Source organism: Bos indicus, chromosome 22 (assembly GCF_029378745.1).
Source record: "Bos indicus isolate NIAB-ARS_2022 breed Sahiwal x Tharparkar chromosome 22, NIAB-ARS_B.indTharparkar_mat_pri_1.0, whole genome shotgun sequence".
Classification (NCBI taxonomy): domain Eukaryota; kingdom Metazoa; phylum Chordata; class Mammalia; order Artiodactyla; family Bovidae; genus Bos; species Bos indicus.
The window spans coordinates 11,060,196-11,080,947 of NC_091781.1; the positions used below are offsets into that span (position 1 = coordinate 11,060,196).

At 44.5% G+C, this 20,752-nt stretch overlaps 1 protein-coding gene across 2 annotated transcripts in view; it reads left to right on the forward strand.

Annotated features, from left to right (window-relative positions):
• ITGA9 (integrin subunit alpha 9) overlaps window positions 1-20,752 on the forward strand; it is a 364,186-nt gene that overhangs the window by 256,308 nt on the left and 87,126 nt on the right. For both annotated transcript variants that reach the window (XM_019984744.2, XM_070777085.1), the window contains one exon: window positions 17,686-17,772. In XM_019984744.2, the coding sequence (XP_019840303.2) occupies window positions 17,686-17,772 (87 nt within the window). The remainder of the gene's footprint in view (window positions 1-17,685; window positions 17,773-20,752) is intronic.

A 20,752-nucleotide genomic window follows, 5' to 3' on the forward strand; every position in this document is an offset into this window, starting at 1 on the left:
AGCAGCCCAGCCAGGCTGAGGGTCTTATTCTGGAGGTGGTTTATGGCCTAAAGGTTTGCCAGCAACTGTAGGTGGCTGAACATAGAAAACACTTGAAAAGTCCCTCTCTGGAGCCTAATAGCATCAACAACCACTGTGGTGGCAGCCAGCATAGTAACTCATTCAATCCTTATAGTGAGAGTATGAGGTAAGGAATTGCCATCTGTATTTTCGTGGGCAGGGAGGGTGCAGAATAACTTAAGGCACCACTTGGTAGGTGGCAGAACTAAGAGTTGAACCTAATGGTTTGGAAAAAAAAAAATCACGATCACAAGTAAAGACATTTCCAGGGCCCCCATTCCTTCCCTTGAGAAGCTCTGTAAAGAAGAAAGCAGCTTTCACTCACCATTCAGGGCCCCTGCCTGCAGCCTGGCATGAACAGCGTGGGAGGCATCCTTCCCAGATGGACCACGAGAAAACGCTGAGGAGTAATAATTAAATGAATCTATGTTTAAGAGGCACTTAAGTGAATTAAAACCAATATGTGAGTCATGGTAGTCTGCACAGACATCTTCACTGGCATCCTTAATATTTGGTGGCTGAAACTCTTTGTTTTAAAAGATCCTGGGTTACTTGGAACTGGCAGTCCCAGGGAAACACTGCCCTGCGGCGTGCATTAGAGAAGGTGAGAGGTTTCCAAGACCCAGGAGGCCATTTGCTCGAAGCCTGAAATGCTCCCTGACGCCAGGTTGGCGAGCCCCTACCTGAGGCCCAAACCAAAGAGGGGAGCTGGATGTTTCTGTGATGGTTTCATCCTACTATCTCAGTCTCAGTTTCCTAGAGTGAAATCCTGAGACGAGACATCATTTTAAAGTAATTTACTAGCATATATTCCCAGAAGAGCCCACGGAGGGGATGGGGAAGGAAGCCAAGCAAAGGTATGATATCAAAGTCCTCAGGGGTGAGAAAGAAGGTGGGTAACTTGGGCCCTCTCCACAGTAGAGGTCATACCTCAGAGGGTGCAGGGACAAGGGAGTTTGGTTGAGGGTCCCTGGAAAGGGGTGTGAATTTCCATGCCCTCCCCTTTCTCCAGGTTCACAGGCAAAGGGGGTCCTATTGGGGAGAGACACAGAAAATGCTGCTCTATCATTTACTTCTTCAGGCTCAGAGCCCCAGAAGCAAGACATAAACCAGTCCTTTCTCCTCCCCGCTCGCAAACAAGCCCACTTCGGACACAATCCTAAATTTAGTTCATTCCAACAAGTACAGAACACACATACCAAGGCTCAGTCAGTCTTATGAACCTGCAGCTCATTCCTTTTTTTAAAAGAACCAGGAAAAATCGTACATTTTTCATAAACAATTCTAGAGAGTCTGAATTTAAAACCTTACCATTAAAATAGCCAAAAGCTGGAGAGGATGTGGAGAAAAGGGAACCCTCTTACACTGTTGGTGGGAATGCAAACTGGTACAGCCACTGTGGAGAACAGTGTGGAGATTCCTTAAAAAACTGGAAATAGAATTGCCTTATGACTCAGCAATCCCACTACTGGGCATACACACTGAGGAAACCAGAATAGAAAGAGACACGTGTACCCCAATGTTCATCGCAGCACTGTTTATAATAGCCAGGACATGGAAGCAACCTCGATGTCCATCAGCAGATGAATGGATAAGAAAGCTATGGTACATATACACAATGGAGTATTACTCAGCCATTAAAAAGAATATATTTGAATCAGTTCTAATGAGGTGGATGAAACTGGAGCCTATTATACAGAGTGAAGTAAGCCAGAAAGAAAAACACCAACACAGTATACTAATGCATATATATGGAATTTAGAAAGATGGTAACAATAACCCTGTGTACGAGACAGCAAAAGAGACACTGATGTATAGAACAGTTTTATGGACTCTGTGGGAGACGGAGAGGGTGGGAAGATTTGGGAGAATGGCATTGAAACATGTATAATGTCATGTATGAAACGAGTTGCCAGTCCAGGTTTGATGCACGATACTGGATGCTTGGGGCTGGTGCACTGGGATGACCCAGAGGGATGGTATGGGGAGGGAGGAGGGAGGAGGGTTCAGGATGGGGAATACATGTATACCTGTGGCGGATTCATTTCAATATTTGGCAAAACTAATACAATATTGTAAAGTTTAAAAATAAAATAAAATTTTAAAAAAAAAGAAAAAAAAATAGCCAAAAGCAACTCCTTCTCTTTGCAAGTCATTTTAAACAGCTAACCAACTAATTGAAAATGTTCAGACCAAATACAGAGAAAATGAAGTATCACCCTAGAAAACAAAGACTGTCTCTCTGTTCTGTTCTTGACAATATGAAGAGGAAGCATGACTTTAACATTAATTTAAATTGCCAACATCCATTGGATCATTGGAAAAGCAAGAGAGTTCCAGAAAAACATCTACTTCTGCTTTATTGATGACACCAAAGCCTTTGACTAAGTGGATCACAGGTGGAAAATTCTTCAAGAAATGGGAGTACCAGACCACCTTACCTGCCTCCTGAGAAATCTGTATGCAGATCGAGAAGCAACAGTTAGAACTGGACATGGAACAACGGACTGGTTCCAAATAGGAAAAGGAGTACATCAAGGCTGTATATTGTCACCCTGCTTATTTAACTTATATGCAGAGTACATCATGAGAAATGCTGGGCTGGATGAAGCACAGGCTGAAATCAAGATTACTGGGGGATATATCAATAATCTCATATATGCAGATGACACCACCCTTATGGGAGAAAACTAAGAACTAAGGAGCCTCTTGATGAAAGTGAAAGAGGAGAGCGAAAAGTTGGCTTAAAACTCAACATTTAGAAAAATAAGATATTGCATCTGGTCCCATCACTTCATGGCAAATAGATGGGGAAACAATGGAAACAGTGAGAGACTTTATTTTGGGGGGCTTCAAAATCACTGCAGATGATGACTGTATCCATGAAATAAAACTTACTTGCTCCTGGAAAGAAAAGCTATGACCAACCTAGATAGCATATTAAAAAGCAGAGACATTACTTTGCCGACAAAGGTCCATCTAGTCTCAGCTATGGTTTTTCCAGTAGTCATGTATAGATGTGAGAGTTGGACAATGAAGAAAGCTGAGTGCTGAAGAACTGATGCTTTTGAACTGTGGTGTTGGAGAAGACTCTTGAGAGTCCCTTGGACTGCTAGGAGATCCAACCAGTCAATTCTAAAGGAAATCAGTCCTGAATATTCACTGGAAGGACTGATGCTGAAGCTAAAACTCCAATAGTTTGGCCACCTGATGGGAAGAACTGACTCATTGGAAAAGACCCTAATGCTGGGAAGAATTGAAGGCAGGAGGAGAAAGTGATGACAGAGGATGAGATGGATGGATGGCATCACTGACTTGATGGACGTGAGTTTGAGCAAGCTCCAGGAGTTGGTGATGGACAGGGAAGCATGGAGTGCTGCAGTCCATGGGGTTGCAAAGAATCAGACACCACTGAGCAACTGAACTGAACTGAACTGAACTGAACTGATGTTAGTGGGTCCTTCTTAATTCAGTGCTGGTAATTGTTGTAGTTGTGTATTGACCCTGGAGGTTCTTGGCATCAGGCTTTTTTTTTTAATGTACAGTGTCTGAGTGAGTGAGTGATAGTCACTCAGTCGTGTCTGACTCTTTGTGACCCCATGGACCTTATCCCCCCAGGTCCCTCTATCCATGGAATTCTCTAGGCAAGAATACTGGAGTGGGTTACCATTCACTTCTCCAGGGGATCTTCCTGACCCAGGGATTGAACCCAGGTTTCCTACACTGTAGGCAGATTCTTTACCACCTGAGCCACTAGGAAAGCCCATATAGCATGAATACCTAAGATGCAAATTGCGCTCCTGACTCTTCCCTTTTCTCGTAGGCATTCCCTAAAGCTCGAACTCTCAGCTGGCATATGTTTCTTAGTTAGATCAGTTGCCAAGGCAGTTATTCTGTGTCTGGTATTTAAAAGTAAAGCTTGTATAGGATAGGGATATGCCTGTGAACCTCCATGCCTGACACGAGGTTAGTCTAAGAGTATCTGTTGAATAAATTAACAGAACACAGATCCTGTACCCACTGCAAGGACCTGTTCTCAGGCTTTAAGTATGCTAAAAGCAGCAGTTCTCGATTTTCTATGTATATTAATAGTATCACATCCTCTGTATATAATGACAATTTTATGTCTTCTAATTTGAATACCTATTATTTCTTTTTCTTATCCGATTGCTGTGGCTAAGACTTCCAATACTATGTTGAAGAGAAATGGTGAGAGTGGGCATCCTTGTCTCATTCCATATTTTAACAGAAAGGCTTTCTGTTTTTCACTGTTGAGTATTATATTGGCTATGAGTTTGTCATGAATAGTTTTTATTATGATATGTCCCTTCTGTATCCACTTTCATAAGAGTTTTTATCATGAATGGATGTTGAATTTTATCAAATGTTTTTTCTGCTTCTATTGAGATGATCATGTGGATTTTGCCTTTTCTTTGATTGATGTGGTGTATCCTATTGGTTTGCCTATAATGAATCATTCTTGTGACCCTTGGATGAATCCAACTTGATCATGGTGTATGAGCTTTTTTAATGTGTTGTTGGATTCAGCTTGCTAACATTTTGTTAAGAGTTTTGCATCTATATTTGTCAAAAGTATTGGCCTATAATTTTGTTTTTTTGGTTGTGTCTTTGTCTGGTTTTCATATTGGTGATGGTGGTTTCATAGGATTTAGGCAACAGTTCTGAACAAGAAGACCCTCAGCTAGCTTTTGCTGTTTTATGAATGGTATTTTGGACTATTGTCATAATAACTTTTGACCTGTACTTGTGTTCACATGATGAACTGAATTTTCCTATGAAGTCAACATTGATGAGACTTCTGGGAGATAACTCTGTTGGGTTTTGGATTTCATAATTTAAAGAACTTGTGGAAAAATAAGAATGTATATGTGTGTAAAACTGAATCACTTTGCTGTACAGAAGAGACTGGCACAACATTGTAAACTAACTAAACTTCAATTTTTAAAAAATAAAGAACTTGTAGATGTTTTTAGTTAAATGAAAAGGAAAGGTAGGGACTTCCCTGGCAGTCCAGTGGTTAAGACTCTGCTTCTACCTCAAGGGGTGCAGGTTCAATCCCTGGTCAGGAAACTAAGAGTCCCCCATTCTGTGTGGTGTGTCACATATTAAAAAACAAATTTTTAAAGGACAGCTAACAAGCTGGTTTTAGAAAAGGCAGAGGAACCAGAGATCAAATTGCCAACATCCACTGGATCATTGAAAAAGCAAGAGAGTTCCAGAAAAACATCTATTTCTGCTTTATTGACTATGCCAAAGCCTTTGACTGTGTGGATCACAATAAACTGTGGAAAATTCAAGAGATGGAAATACCAGACCACCTGACCTGCCTCTTGAGAAACCTATATGCAGGTCAGGAAGCAACAGTTAGAACTGGACATGGAACAACAGACTGGTTCCAAATAGGAAAAGGAGTACGTCAAGGCTGTATATTGTCACCCTGCTTATTTAACTTCTGTGCTGAGTACATCATGAGAAACGCTGGGCTGGAAGAAGCACAGCTGGAATCAAGATTGCTGGGAGAAATATCAATAACCTCAGATATGCAGATGACACCACCCTTATGGCAGAAAGTGAAGAGGAACTAAAAAGCCTCTTGATGAAAGTGAAAGAGGAGAGTGAAAAAGTTGGCTTAAAGCTCAACATTCAGAAAACGAAGATTATGGCATCTGGTCTCATCACTTCATGGGAAATAGATGGGGAAACAGTGGACACAGTGGCTGATTTTATTTTTGGGGGCTCCAAAATCACTGCAGATGGTGATTGCAGCCATGAAATTAAAAGACACTCCTTGGAAGGAAAGTTATGACCAACCTAGATAGCATATTAAAAAGCAGAGACATTATTTTGCCAACAAAGGTCCATCTAGTCAAGGCTATGGTTTTTCCTGTGGTCATGTATGGATGTGAGTTGGACTGTGAAGAAAGCTGAGTGCCAAAGAATTGATGCTTTTGAACTGTGGTGTTGGAGAAGACTCTTGAGAGTCCTTTGGACTGCAAGGATATCCAACCAGTCCATCCTGAAGGAGATCAGTCCTGGGTGTTCTTTGGAAGGCCTGATGCTAAAGCTGAAACTGCAATATTTTGGCCACCTCATGCGAAGAGTTGACTCATTTGGAAAAGACTCTGATGCTGGGAGGGATTGGGGTCAGGAGGAGAAGGGGACAACAGAGGATAATATGGCTGGATGGTATCATCGACTTGATGGACATGAGTTTGAGTTAACTCTGGGAGATGGTGCTGGACAGGGAGGCCTGGCGTGCTGCAATTCATGGGGTCACAAAGAGTCGGACACGACTGAGCGACTGAACTGAACTGAACTGAAGGCAATAGTAGTAATAATGAAAGTATATAATATTACATAATAATAATGAAATAAGACTAATGGCAGTGCGGTTGGAGGAAATGAAGATGCTCTTATTGAGAGAGATTGATTTTAGCCGTGAGTGCAGTTATTCCTCGAACAGCTTGGTCCTTCTCCCCACCTCCCAGGCTGGGAGATCCCCTGAAGACAGCAAGGACTATATTGTAAAGGCATGTGACCCAATGCGGGACATGGAGACTGCTTGATAAATAATTATTAAGTGGGGGCGTGAACAAAGGAATGCAAGACGTAACAGAAAACATACGTGCCTCATGCATAAGAATTATTCTACAGGAGCTGTTTCCCATTCAAGACAAAATAAGAAACACTTGTTGAGTGGATGGATGGGCTTCCTCCAGGGCAGCAGGGGGCGGGCACCGTGTGGGAGCTGGCCTCTGCCTGTGGAGATAGAGTCCATCTTCTCTGAGTCAGTGCTCTGGGTGCATGGTGGGCAGGGCTCCAGTCTGAGGACTAGTAGACAAGGAGGACCATAATAAAAGATATTCTGACTTCACCCGCATTAGAACCCCAGGGAAAGCACTTTTTCCCCTTCTAACTGGGTCTTCATCTCTTAACCTCCAAAATGGCAGTGACCGTGCCAGCCCTCAGGGCTGGTGTTCCAGAGGCTGATATAGAATGTTTGCCTGAGCATCAAAATCCAGATTTCCTGACCCTACTTCTGCTCTAAAGAATCCCACTCTGGAGGTGGGTCCTGCAATCTGGACCCACATTAAAATTACAACAAATCTTCAAGAAGGATTTTAATGTAATTTCTGAGGGTTCTTGGCTTGGGTGCGTATTGGAACTTCCCAGGGAGCTTTCAGCAAACGCTGGCCCGTGCTGTGTGCTGTGATTCAGTGGGTCCACAGCTGGGCTTCCAAGGGGGCTTTTTTTTTGTTTTACAAAGTTTTCCACAAAATCATCACAGTCTGTCCAGCACCGTTACACGATTGCAGAGAAGTGCCCCCTCTGGTGGTCCGTAGCCTCTTGCCAGGAGGCAGGACTTGGGGAAAGCAGCATGGGCTGGATTTCAACCCCCCAACCCCCAGGCAGGTCTCTTGTGCAGTAAGTAGCCTGCGTCGCTGGCACTGCTGTGCCCGGTGTCTGTGGCTCTCAGGTGGTTCCAGTGCACACCCCAGTTATGAAGCAGTGACAGGTGTAGGCTATTAATAACCTTTGAAGGCTTTTGCACAGAAATGAAATAGTGTGTTAAGATCCATATGGGACAGCTTGTAAACCAGACTCAGGACAGCTGAGAACAGGGCATCCACAAAGAAGCTGTTTTACACTGGCCTAGATAGGAAGAGATTGGAGCTGATCTGCCATGGTAGCAAGGAAACAGAAAGGAGGGCGGAATCACCCTAAAAGAGGAGGCCAGTCCTTGAAGGAGAGTCCTAAGATGTGTCCAGAGGCAGCAAAGTGCATGTGCCAACCAGAGGGGAGAGATTAGTTAGCAGCTGCTCCCTGGAACAGGACTGCGTGTGCCCACAACACGCTGCAGGGCTGCTGCACTGGGGGAGGATCCGCTCAGGCCTCGTCTCTTCTGTGGCCAAGGGGAGTTCAGTATCCCTAGAACGACTCTCATCCAAGGAGAGGCAGGTGTTGGCAGAGACATGTCCAGCATTTTCACCCATTAGGGGTGCATGTCCCCACTCCTTCAGGGAGCACTTGAGGTCACCTCACAACCTACTTGAACCCCAGCCCTTGCTCCAGAATCTGCTTTGGGGGGACCCAGACAAGGGACATGTCAATAGGTGGGTCTCCAGCTCCAGAAAAGTGTGTCCTTGCTCAGACAGTAGCCCTCAAATGGCAGCAGCTGGGTCCATCTTTCTCTGGCAGGTAGAAAGCACAGGAAGGCGGGCTACATGGGCTGACATTATGTCCTCTGAGTGGATGGGTCCGTGATGTAGAGCAAAGCTTCTCAGATGGTCACATGCACAGAGGTTACCTGGAGATCTGCTTAAAATATGGATTCTAACTCAGCAGGTCTGGTGGGACCTGAGAAACTTCATTTCTTTTTTTTTTTTTTACTTATTAACATAATTAACATTTTATTTATTTTTAAAAATTTTTTATTATTTTTTTTTTACTTTACAATATTGTATTGGTTTTGCCATACATCAACATGCATCCGCCATGGGTGTACACGTGTTCCCCATCCTGAACTCCCCTCCCACCTCGCTCCCCATACCATCCCTCTGGGTCATCCCAGTGCACCAGCCCCAAGCTTCCTGTATCCTGCACCGAACCTGGACTGGTGATTCGCTTCTTATATGAAAATTATACATGTTTTAATGCCATTCTCCCAAATCATCCCCCCTCCCACGGAGTCCAAAAGGCTATTCTATACATCTGTGTCTCTTTTGCTGTCTCACATACAGGGTTGTCGTTATCATCTTTCTAAATTCCATATATATGCATTAGTATACTGTATTGGTGTTTTTCTTTCTGGTTTACTTCACTCTGTATAATAGGCTCCAGTTTCATCCACCTCATTAGAACTGATTCAAATGAATTCTTTTTAATGGCTGAGTAATACTCCATTGTGTATATGTACCACAGCTTTCTTATCCATTCATCTGCTGATGGACATCTAGGTTGCTTCCATGACCCACCTCCCAGAATATTGGAAATAAAAGCAAAAATAAACAAATGGGATCTAATTAAAATTAAAAGCTTCTGCACAACAAAGGAAACTATAAGCAAGGTGAAAAGACAGCCTTCAGAATGGGAGAAAATAATAGCAAATGAAGCAACTGACAAACAACTAATCTCAAAAATATACAAGCAACTCCTGCAGCTCAATTCCAGAAAAATAAACGACCCAATCAAAAAATGGGCCAAAGAACTAAATAGACATTTCTCCAAAGAAGACATACAGATGGCTAACAAACACAAGAAAAGATGCTCAACATCACTCATTATCAGAGAGATGCAAATCAAAACCACAATGAGGTACCATTTCACACCAGTCAGAATGGCTGCGATCCAAAAGTCTACAAGCAATAAATGCTGGAGAGGGTGTGGAGAAAAGGGAACCCTCTTACACTGTTGGTGGGAATGCAAACTAGTACAGCCACTATGGAGAACAGTGTGGAGATTCCTTAAAAAACTGGAAATAGAACTGCCATATGACCCAGCAATCCCACTACTGGGCATACACACCAAGGAAACCAGAACTGAAAGAGACACGTGTACCCCAATGTTCATCGAAACTTCATTTCTAACAAGCTCCCACGTAATGCTGATGCTGCTGGTCCAAGGACCACACTTTGAGTAGCAAGGCCCTTGGAGCAAGGTCCTTCTCAAATGAGTTCTGAGCCCACAGGAGTGTAGGCGCACTGGTAGGTGGGATGGAACTCTCCACTCTAAGTATGTCCCTAATACCAAGATTCCTGGCCGGGCTTTCAATAAGTACCCACCATATATTTGACTCCTACAAAACCTTTTCACGCGAATACCACTCATAAATTGTTTTTATGCCATGATGTTAAACCCTTCCCCATAATTTCAGGAGAGGTTGCCACCTTGTAGAGTTTTCAACCAGCCTGTGGGGCAAAGGAAAAGATTGATAGAAAATCAAAATAATTTGATTTATGAGATGGAATTGAACTTTGAATTCTTAGTATGTTGATCAAGAATTTGTAGGCTCTGGGAAATACCTTTTTAAAAAATCTAGGAATAGAAACAAATTTTTGAAACTCTTAAGAAAAAGTTACTTGTCTCTGTTTAACAGAAAGAAAAACTTCCTGGATGAAAATCAAATACTTTGATTACTTCTTAAACCTTAGAAGACACATATTTCTGGTCTGTTCACTTTGGGCTTTTCAATTAGAGCTGTTAGATTTATCTATTTGTTTGTTTAGATTCTTGTTTGTTTTCCCATCATCCCCAAAAGGGGAAGGCATCAGCATTTGGGAAGGTGTTCTGGTTTGTCGTTATCTTGGAAAATAAAAAGATTTGCTCTTCAGAGTTAGTGTAATGCACAGGAGGGGCATGTTACAGGAATAAGACAGCTTATTCAAGTCATTTCTAATTTGTATTCTTTTTTTAATGCAAGAATATTTTTACTTGTTTTAAAGCATCCTAAGGGCCAAGAGGACTGTTTGGGAGGAGCCTCCTCTGTCTCCACTTTGATCAGAAAATTGCTCCTCCTGGGACAGCTGACTTCCCACCGCCTGTGATGGGGACGGGGTTTATTCAAAGTGTGCGCTCCAAATTCAATACTCCTTAGCTTCCCAGGGGCATTTGGCTTTAACAGTTATGTGGTTCATCTGTCTCAAACATTTGTTTTGACTTTAGCTCCTGCTTGCTTCAATTTTTTTAAGCTTGGAAAGAACAAACCCAGGATAGTCTGGGCCGTCGCTTCCAAACAGGGGTTTAGACAAATTTTTAAAACGGACTTGCTTTGTAGTAGTTGCCTTGGCCCGTTCCTCCAAAACCCCCACGTGTGTGGGTAATCACCTCTGTTCTCTCAGGCTGTTAGTTGCCAAACCCCATCCGGCAGGAGGCCTGTAACCACTGCCCCAGCCTTGCCAGGCCATCAGCCATGACTGGCATATGTCCTGGCATCCTGTGTGCTTCAGGTTCCTTAAAGGCCACGCTTGGCTTATTGCGTTTGTACTCCCCACCTGCTCAGGCTTAGTTTCTGCGGGTTCTTCAGGGGAAGGAGGAGAGGGCCCTTGTCTGTGCCTTGCTTGGTATCCCCCACCTAGGGTCCCCTCTGGCCCATTCTTACATTGGCAGCTAGGAAAGCCTGGGCACGCGCTGTAACTTCTCTGTGTTCCAGTTTCCTCCTTGTAACATGGGCATAAGAGGAGCTGCCTGGCATGTAACAAGCTAGTTCTGAGGTGGGCCGTCTGTGAACTCCGTCTTCACGACCATAGCACTGGCAGGCCAGCACCAGTCCCATAGCCTAGGCCACAGTGAAGTCGCTCGGTCGTGTCCAACTCTCTGCAACCCCATGGACTCCAGGAGGAAGCCCACCGGGCTCCTCCGTCCATGGGATTTCCCAGGCAAGAAAACTGGAGTGGGTTCCGGGTCTCCTGCATTGCAGGCAGACGCTTTACCATCTGAGCCCCCAGTCCTATAAGGCCTGTGCTAAGGCTTCACTTCACAGGTGAGAAAGTAGAAGCTTGTAGAAAGGCTAGCTCATTTGCCTGACAACACACAGCTGTTACGTATCTGAGCCAGTCATCAAAATTGGGACACTGATGCCAAAGCCTGTGCATTTTCTATGCTGCAAGTCCAGGTGCTGTATGGGAGGAATTCCATGGGCCCTGTCCCAGAGGATTTCCCTCTGGGAATAGCACTGTTTTTTCTGGTGAGGCTCAGGCTGACTCATCCCTGAGTTGAGCCAATAGAGTATTTCCTGGGAATAAACTCTTTCTATTAACTCACTGGGCCAGGTTATTGAGAACCCCTTCTCACCTTTGAATTCTCAGAGAATTTGGGATCAAGTGCTTTCAAAATTCACCTGAATTCTCTGTTAACTGAGTTAACACAGAGCTTACCAGCTCACATGGGGTCACACCTCATGTGTCTGGAAGACGGGAAAGAGGTCTCAGAAGAACACCAAACTTCAGTCATAGAACAGGAAGGGTCATCTCAGTTTGACAATCCCACAAGAAAGTGGCAAATGGGAAGTTAAACTTCACACCCGCCCTGGCGCCCAGCATAAGCCCTGACCAGATTTGCGGATTTACTACTCGCACAGGGCACTGTGTTGGTGGTCAGAGAAAACTGAGGCTCCAGAATAAAGTCAAATCCTGTGTGATTGGGAAAAAGGAGCCTGAAGGCCAAGGAGGCTCACTAACTTCATGATCTGATTCTTCCTGCCAACCACCCCGCACATTACAAGCAGGGCTGGAGCCTGGCTCCACTGGCCAAGCTCCCGGGGGCCAGGGCGGCCGAGGTATGTCTGGAAAAGAGAGGGTTTTTGCCAAGACAAGCATCTCCCATGCCAGGCAGACCAGCAAATAAGCTACCTCTTGCAGCCCCTTCATCTGAATCCCTGAGGAGCCAAGGCCTGTTCACGTATTAAGTGCAAACTCAGAAACTACGGAGTGCCCAGTCCTGAGAACACAGAAACAAACGTTCACAAACTGAGTGTGCGTTTATCTCGTGTTCTAAAAAAATACTAATTGATGTTTCTCTGACCCTGAGAGTAATGGGTCTTATTAAAAAAGAAAAAGAAAAATGTAAACTGAATCGATCTCCAGGGAGAAACCTTGATAGCATTTTATGGGATTGGGTGTCCCTGCAAGCCAACGAAAAGTGGGGACTAGGAAAAAGACTAGTTTTGTGAATCTTCTTAAAATAGGGTCCAAAACTTGATAGTAAAAATTTTTAAGTTTTGATTGAGATTTTCCTTGAAAGATAAAACTGAAGATTGTGAAAATAAGTTTATGTTATTCTACACTTAACAGCTCTTGTAACAGGGTTAATTACAATGGTCAAAGATTTCTTAGACCCAAGGCAAAGGCTTATTTGCTTTATTAGCATCTTTAAAATAGAAATGCATTAATTTCTGAAACAGAAGAAGTAACCGAGTGCTGGGTAGGCAGCTTTTGTTTTTTGTTTTAAAATATTTATTTATTTGGCTGTGCCACGTCTTAGTTGCGGCATGTGGGATCTAGTTCTCTGACCAGGGGTTGAACCCAGGCCCCTGCATTGGGAGCGTGGGGTCTTTTAGCCACTGGACCACCAGGGGAGTCCCTAGATAGGGAGCTTTTGGATATAACTATTCCTGTTATATCATAAGGTAACATTCTTTACTTCCTATTTTGCCAGTTTTTTGTTTTTTGTTTTTTTGAGGACAATCACAAAAAGGTTGTTTTTATGATAGTATATTTTCCCCAAAGGCTTCTCTTGATCTTTTCATTTTAAATCCTTATCTTCTGAAATATCTTAAAGTGTTATCATCCAAGGATAATTTTTACTTCTTTAACTGTTAAGTAACTACATCAGATCCAGATAGATCAGAGACTTTTAAGTGGTTTGAGCAGTTTCTGTGCATCACTTTAGTTGATTTCATGAAAGCCTGCAGCTTTGCAACAAGGGTTCAGTAGATTTCAGTGCATTTGAATTGAGTAATCAGATTCTACACTGTCTGGCAATCAGGGACAAAGGGTAGACAGTTCCCTGGTCCACATTCCTCATTAGCTGAGAGCTCTTCATCATAAGTCTTGCAATAGTGCTGAAGGTGAAGTTCTCAAATGTGAGCAATGGTTGGGGCATGAAAAGAGTCAGAGCCAAGGAGAAGTGTGGTCCCTAGAATCTCATCATGTACCTCCTGGGCAGAGGTAATAAGCATTCTCTCCCCAACTAGATCACTATTCTTGATGCTGTCTGAAACCAGGCTTAATTTAGCCATATCATCCCAAATACATTTTTTAAATTTCCCTGAGACTTCTTGTGCCTGCAGGGTACCTGCCTGACTACAGGGAAGGGACTGGGGGTGGGGGGGCGGGTCTGGTACCTGGCTCCATAATGACCCTGTTTTTTAAGTTCATGGCCCAGCCTGCTCTGGATAAAACCAGAGCAAAGGAGGTGCTGATGGGCTTTAAAGTGAAATGCTTCCCTAATCGGGGCAGCTATATAACCTGCAGTTGGAAAGTCTTCCTTTGATTGGTATGAATTTGAACAACATTCATTAGCATGTGGGGGTTCCCCTTCTGTTGCCTCTCCCCACCTGGGAACAGATGCCTAGCACTTTCCAGAAGCTCTTGGTACCAGCAGCCTCATCTGTAAAGAGTATTGTTTGAGGTCCGGTTCGCTGAAGCAGAACCTGAGATGGGGATTCCTGTGCAAGTGATTTAGTACAGAAATGCTCTTGGGAGAAGAGGAATAAGGGAGCAGCCTAGGGCAGAGGACACGGGCAAACAGGGATGTGCTCTCAGCCTGTTCCCGCAGGGCTCTGGAATATGAATCTCACAGCACAGCTGGTCTCACCTTGAGGCAAAGGGGTGGCCTTCTGCACCCCTGTCAATCATAGGCTGCAGAGGAAGGATGTTATAACCTCTCAGACAAAGCAGTTCCCATTCAACCAGGGACTGGAAGCCATCCAGTAAAGGGGTTCTGGGTGCAGTACCTGCACCATCTACATGTAGAAGCCCATGCTCTGAGGGTGGGAGGGGGAAGAGGAGGCTCTTTCCCTAATTGCTGCAGTGGAGAGTGGAGAACAGAATTAAAACCTTTCAGTCAGGAGGACTTACATAGCCACGGGAGGGCTGGGCTGGTGCTGGCAGGCACAGAAGGGTGATCCATGACATTCCTCCCTGTGACACCATCCAAGAGTGTTTGAGTCATGACTATATGCTGAGCACTCTCCTTCCTACAGAAGTCTTTGGTTTTCGCTCTTTTTGCTTATTCTCCACCTCAGTATCCAACTGGAATTTTCATTTCTGTTAGACTGAGTAGGTGGAAGAGAGACTTGGAATAAGGCAGTAAATCCTGGACTAATGTTATTTTCTTGCATCTTTGGAATTAACAAAAATAAGGTAGTTCAGCAACTCTCAGGTAATCAGAAGCAGTCTTAGATCAAAGCCAAGTAAATGTAGGGCTCGTCTGTTCCAGAGTAATTCAGACCTGTATCTTCAGTGCTGATCATGGGAGTCCATGCTTGGGGTCCATTCCAAATCCTGTTCCATGTCCATATTATATATGCCAACTTATCACCCATTAGTGTTGGGGCAAGATGGGAGAAGAAAACCATGGAGGAATAGCTGAGGAAAGGTGTTCCTGATAGTGGAAACACCTGAGACAAAAGGTGTGAAAATGATACCAAGAAAAGGGTATTTGTAGAACAGTGATGTATGTACTCAGAAAGGTAGGGGCCAAATGGAGGCCAGAGTTCAGATTTTGAGCTTTATTCTGTTCACAATAGAGAAAGGCATTTTAAGAAGATTCCTTAAGCAGCCTGTAGAATGGACCAGAGAACGGGGAACTCATAGCAATGGCTGCCAAATCATTGTGGAGCAGAACGCTTACTGTATCACCTAACCTGTATTGAAAGTGCTTATCTCAGGCCCCACAATCTCAGAGTCTACTCAGTTATCTACTCAGACCACTGGGTGTGGCCCACAAATCTGTATGTTTAAAGAATGCTCCCAAACCAGTTCTAACGCAGGAGGGCCCAAGCCCACTGCATGAGAGATGCTGACTAAGGACACGGAGAACCATCAGAAAACTTTAAAGTCACTGAGGTCAGTTATCCCCATTGGATATCTAGACCACCGGATACTGAAAGATAAGCTGTAGTTTCCTTTTGCATTTATATATCTCCCATCTTTTGCTTCCTTTTATTTTGGGTTGTTTTGTTGCTATTTTATAAATAAAAGTTTTATTGATATTTAGAAAATGGACAAAAGTACATAAATCATTAAGCGACTTTTCATAATGAACAAACCCCAGCACCTCAAGAACTCCCTTCCACTTAGTGTTAGTCACTCAGTCATGCCCAACTCTTTGCGACCCCATGGATTGCAGCCCACCAGGCTCCTCTGTCCATGAGATTTTCCAGGCAAGGATACTGGAGTGGGTTGCCATTTCCTTCCTCAGGGGATCTTCCCAACCCAGGGATCGAACCCGGGTCTCCTGCACTGCAGGCAGATTCTTTACTGACTGAGCTACAAGGGGAGCACTTATTACCTTCCACTTACTGCCTCCCAATTGCTATCTTGACTTCTAACCTCACAGATGAGTTATTTTTTTTTCATTTCCACTTTTTTGTTTGATAATCTTCGTAATACATTAGTATAATCATATGCTGTGTAACCTGTAACTAAGTAGGTATTTTATGGTAAGTGCTCACATTTTTTTTTCCTCACTGGACATACAGTGAAAATTTTTATTTCACCCATCTGCCTGGGAATCTTGGTCTGAGCTGAAAGGTGCTGTTCTTGGCAATGGGAGGAGGAAGCATGGGTGGCATTTCAGAGCAAGAGTCCACACAAGTTGGTTCCTTTTGGTGCCATTGTGGTGTTGGCTGTGCTCATTCCTTCTAGAAACTCAGGGCTTTCAAAGGGGAAGGAGACAGGTTTTAGAGTCAGCCTAAATGACCTTGGGGAAGTCACATAGCCTCATTGAACTCCAGTGCCCCAGTTTCTAGACATTCAGCCAGTGCTAGTTTTATCCTGTGCCTTCTCCTTTTCCAAAATCTGCAAACATTCTGTGTCCCCTCAGAAGTCTTGATTAGGCCTCAGTGACTCAGAGAAGCTCTATGGGTTATGAAGAGCCTCCTGCTTTCCTTTGACCTTGGTTGTAAACCATGTGTCCAGATGGAAAGATGGCAGCTCTCCACAGCGCCTCTCCTGGTTTCCTCGTGCCTCAGTCTGTAGAGTCCAGCCCAGGCTGGCTACTCTTCGAACTCCCTCCTTGCCCTTGAACTCCCTCCCAGCCCCAACTCTGGCAAGGCTTGCTGGGGAGGCAGCTCAGCCCTCACTGATTCAGACTGTGAAAAGAATCCCTGTGTTTTCCCTGGTGTGATTTTCTTAGCATTTGTCTTTCCTCAGCTAAGATCTTGAGAGGCAGGATTAGGGTGTGGGTATAGGAGAAAGGGGTCAGGAAGGTGACTTGGATGCCTTTTAATCCAAACCTAAGGAGACATCCCAGAGAAGGCAATGGCACCCCACTCCAGTACTTTTGCCTGGAAAATCCCGTGGATGAAGGAGCCTGGTGGGCTGCAGTCCATGGGGTTGCTAGAGTCGGACACGACTGAGCGACTTCACTTTCACTTTTCACTTTCATGCATTGGAGAAGGAAATGGCAACCCACTCCAGTGTTCTTGCCTGGAGAATCCCAGGGACGGGGAAGCCTGGTGGGCTGCTGTCTCTGGGGTCGCACAGAGTCGGACATGACTGAAGCGGCTTAGCAGCAGCAGCAGCAGCAGCAGCAGCAAGGAGACATCCAGCTCACAAATGGCCTGGCCCATTTCACTGGGAGAACATCAGGGTTCAGAACCAAAGGGTTGGTTAAGAATGAAGAGTGGTTTTGTCCTCTGTGCTTGTCTTCCCAGGGAACCTCTGGCAAAGGAGTGGGGAGGTGTGCAGTCAGAGGAGGACCAGGGACTTGGCCTGGCAGGGGTTCCTCATTCCAGTGCAGCCAACCAACAGTGACCGTTGTCTGAGAACTTTCCAAAAGAAGAACCATGTCTGCTAAAGTCTGGATTTGCCTCCCTGGGGCTCCTTCCACACACCTGTCTTGATGCATCCAGCCCATCTGTTGATGCTTTTTGTCTTTCAGGAGGAAATGGGCATTTCCTGTGAACTGCTAGAATTGGACTTCCTCAAATGCAGTGTGGGATTTCCTTTCATGAGGTCAAAGTCAAAGGTAAGGGACAGGGACCGGACACTTCCTTGGCAGCAGTCTCCAGCCCATCCCATCAGCCACTGACTCTGCCAACTGCCTCCCTGAGGTTTCCTCCACGACCCCTGCCTCCCACAGCAACCGGAGTGGCCAGCCAAGTCCTGCCTGGGCACAGCCAGCCACATCAATGACCATCGCTAAGTCTACTCCAGGTTAGCCGTGGACATGTGGTCTTTCCCCTTGGTCCACATGACATACCTCAAATGTGAGACACACACAATGGCCTTTGTATGTTGTCGAGCACCATCTGGTTGGCCTGACATATTTTTTCTGGGACATCGCATGCCACTTTGAGTTCCTGAGACCACTTAGGAGAAGATGTGGTCCTGGCTAGTGATCTATAGTCCGGGCTGCCACTCCTCTGGGCACTCACAAATTTTTTTGAAGAGACCTCTTAAAATTCTTAAAACATACACAATCGTTTATTCAGAAGAATTCAAGAAATTACAGTCATTTTGGCATTTATAAGGAGCTAAATTTTCTAAGCTCAAACAATAATATGGTTTAGCTGATTTGGAGATTCATGGAGCATTCTAGTATGTGGCATCATTTTAAAAAGGTGCAAACATGTAGAAGATGTGATTTTTGGAGGCAAAACTAGACCCTAAAAGACCAGGCAGATCTGCCTTTTAAAATGGAGGCTGTTTTCCCTGCTATGATTTGAAGGAAATTTTGTGTTCCTTTGTCCACCTTTTTCCTCCACTTAAAAAAGAAAATTTAATCCTTTTCTCCTGCCTATATCATGAAATTGGGTCATTTTAATATCTAAGGCTTTTCGTTCCTAATGTATACTAGCTGTTTTACAAACCAGTTGTTAGAACATTCTTGTAGGAAGGTTTGCTCATTTCTTAGCAAATCTCTTGAACCCCTCAGTCTCGTTGAATGTACCCACTCCAATCTACAGTGGTTGTTAGCTCTGTGATTCCTCAGCCCTTTTCTGGCTCTGATCCTCATTCTGTTCACATTCATCCCAGGAGAAGGGAAACCTCAAGAGGTGGCTTAGAAACACCTGGCAGAATTCGGGTCAAGTCCCATGAGATCCCGGGTAGGGTTAAGATGTAGGAGAAGGACCCTGAGCCCTAGGCATCATTGTCTATAGTAAAATATATGCCCCCCGACACACAAAAATGTAATTGAAATCTTTTGAGCAACAGGAAACAGACTTAATTGAAACACTTTAAAAGTAGCCATCTTGTTGTAAAATTCAGCCTCCATCCCAAACCTAGGGTGCATCTTGCTAGTTTTAAAGATACTTTGAAAGGATATCGCAGATGCTTCCCTGGTGGCTCAGTGGTACAGAATCTGCCTGCCAATGCAGGAGACACAGGATGTGTGGATTTGATCCCTGGGTTGGGAAGATCCCCTGGAGAAGGAAATGGCAAACCACTCTAGTATTCTGTCCTAGAGAATTCCATGGACAAAAGAGCCTGGTGGGCTACAGTCTGTGGGGTCTCAAAAGAGTTGAACACAACTTAGCCACTAAGCAATAACAATTTCATAGATGGATCCAGGATCGATCACTTCCCATGAAAAAAAAAAAAGGTGAATAAATGAATACAAGAAAAGGCCCCTGACTTCTGGGGCCTAAATTTCATTAGAATTCAATAGCTCTCAAAATAGTCATTGAGCCAACAGAAGAATGGATGTTGAATGTTGGACTTTTTTTTCCAACTTGGTAATGTCACTACCTTCCTCCCACATATAGAAGTGAACACCTGTAGCAAGGCTGAACCTGGAGGCAGGAGGTCTGGGGGTGAGTCCTTGGAGAAAGCCCAAGAAGCAACCCCGCAGGGATGGGGCTCCCTCTATCCACAGCTTGGCTTGTCCTTCCCTTTCCCTTAGACCTGTGAGTTGTCTGACTTCCGACCATCTGCTAAGCCTCATGACCACATTATCTGCTTACTTTGCTGGCCATATATTTCAGTCTGTCACGACCAGCCTGCCTGGTTCCTGACTTTCTGCTCTCTCAGGCTGCTGGCTCTCGTTGGCCTCATGCCCACATCTTTTGCTTTTCACCTTACTTTGATCGTTAGAGCGTTTAATTCAGATCTCCTGCTGGGTCAAACTCTTTGCTGAGACAAGACCCCTGACTTTCCCATCATTTGTGTTTTCCAGCTCTGTTTCCTGTTCTGTCTCCACTCCCCACCCTCACTGTAAGCTGACAGGTCTCACCACAACAGAAAGTCTAGAAAGGGATGTCCAGTGTCCACTCTGGTTGTGGTCCAACATTCATTACTTTCAGGTAGCGGTCAGTTCAGTAGAATCTAGCATTGCAGATTTAGACCATTGCCTAGAATTCTTCATAAAGGAACCCAAATATTTATATATTAAATAAGTCATGCTGAAGCTGAAACTCCAATACTTTGGCCACCTCATGCGAAGAGTTGACTCATTGGAAAAGACCCTGATGCTGGGAGGGATTGGGGGCAGGAGGAGAAGGGAACAACAGAGGATGAGATGGCTGGATGGCATCACTGACTCGATGGACGTGAGTTTGAGTGAACTCCAGGAGTTGGTGATGGACAGGGAGGCCTGGCGTGCTATGTGCGATTCATGGGGTTGCAAAGAGTCGGACACGACTGAGTGACTGAACTGAACTGAGACTCCCAAAACTTGATGGAATTTAAGGATCATTTTGTCCACCCTCTTCTTTTTTATTGAAATGCAGAGATCAAGTATCTGGCCAAGGTCACACAGTCAGTTTGTGGTGGAGCCTGGCTCTATAAGCCCCACCCAAGCAGTCCTCCCCTATTCCCACACCTGCCTGATGTGAATACAGTGAAAACCATTTGCTTGAGAAGGTGCTCCCCAAATCAGAGGATGGTCACTACTGGCAGCACCTGAGATGCTTTTAGGTGATGTGTGGACACAGCGCTAAACAGCATTGACTGACAGTGAGAAAGCTACTACCTGTTCAATGCTCTTTCTATCCTAACCTTTTGCA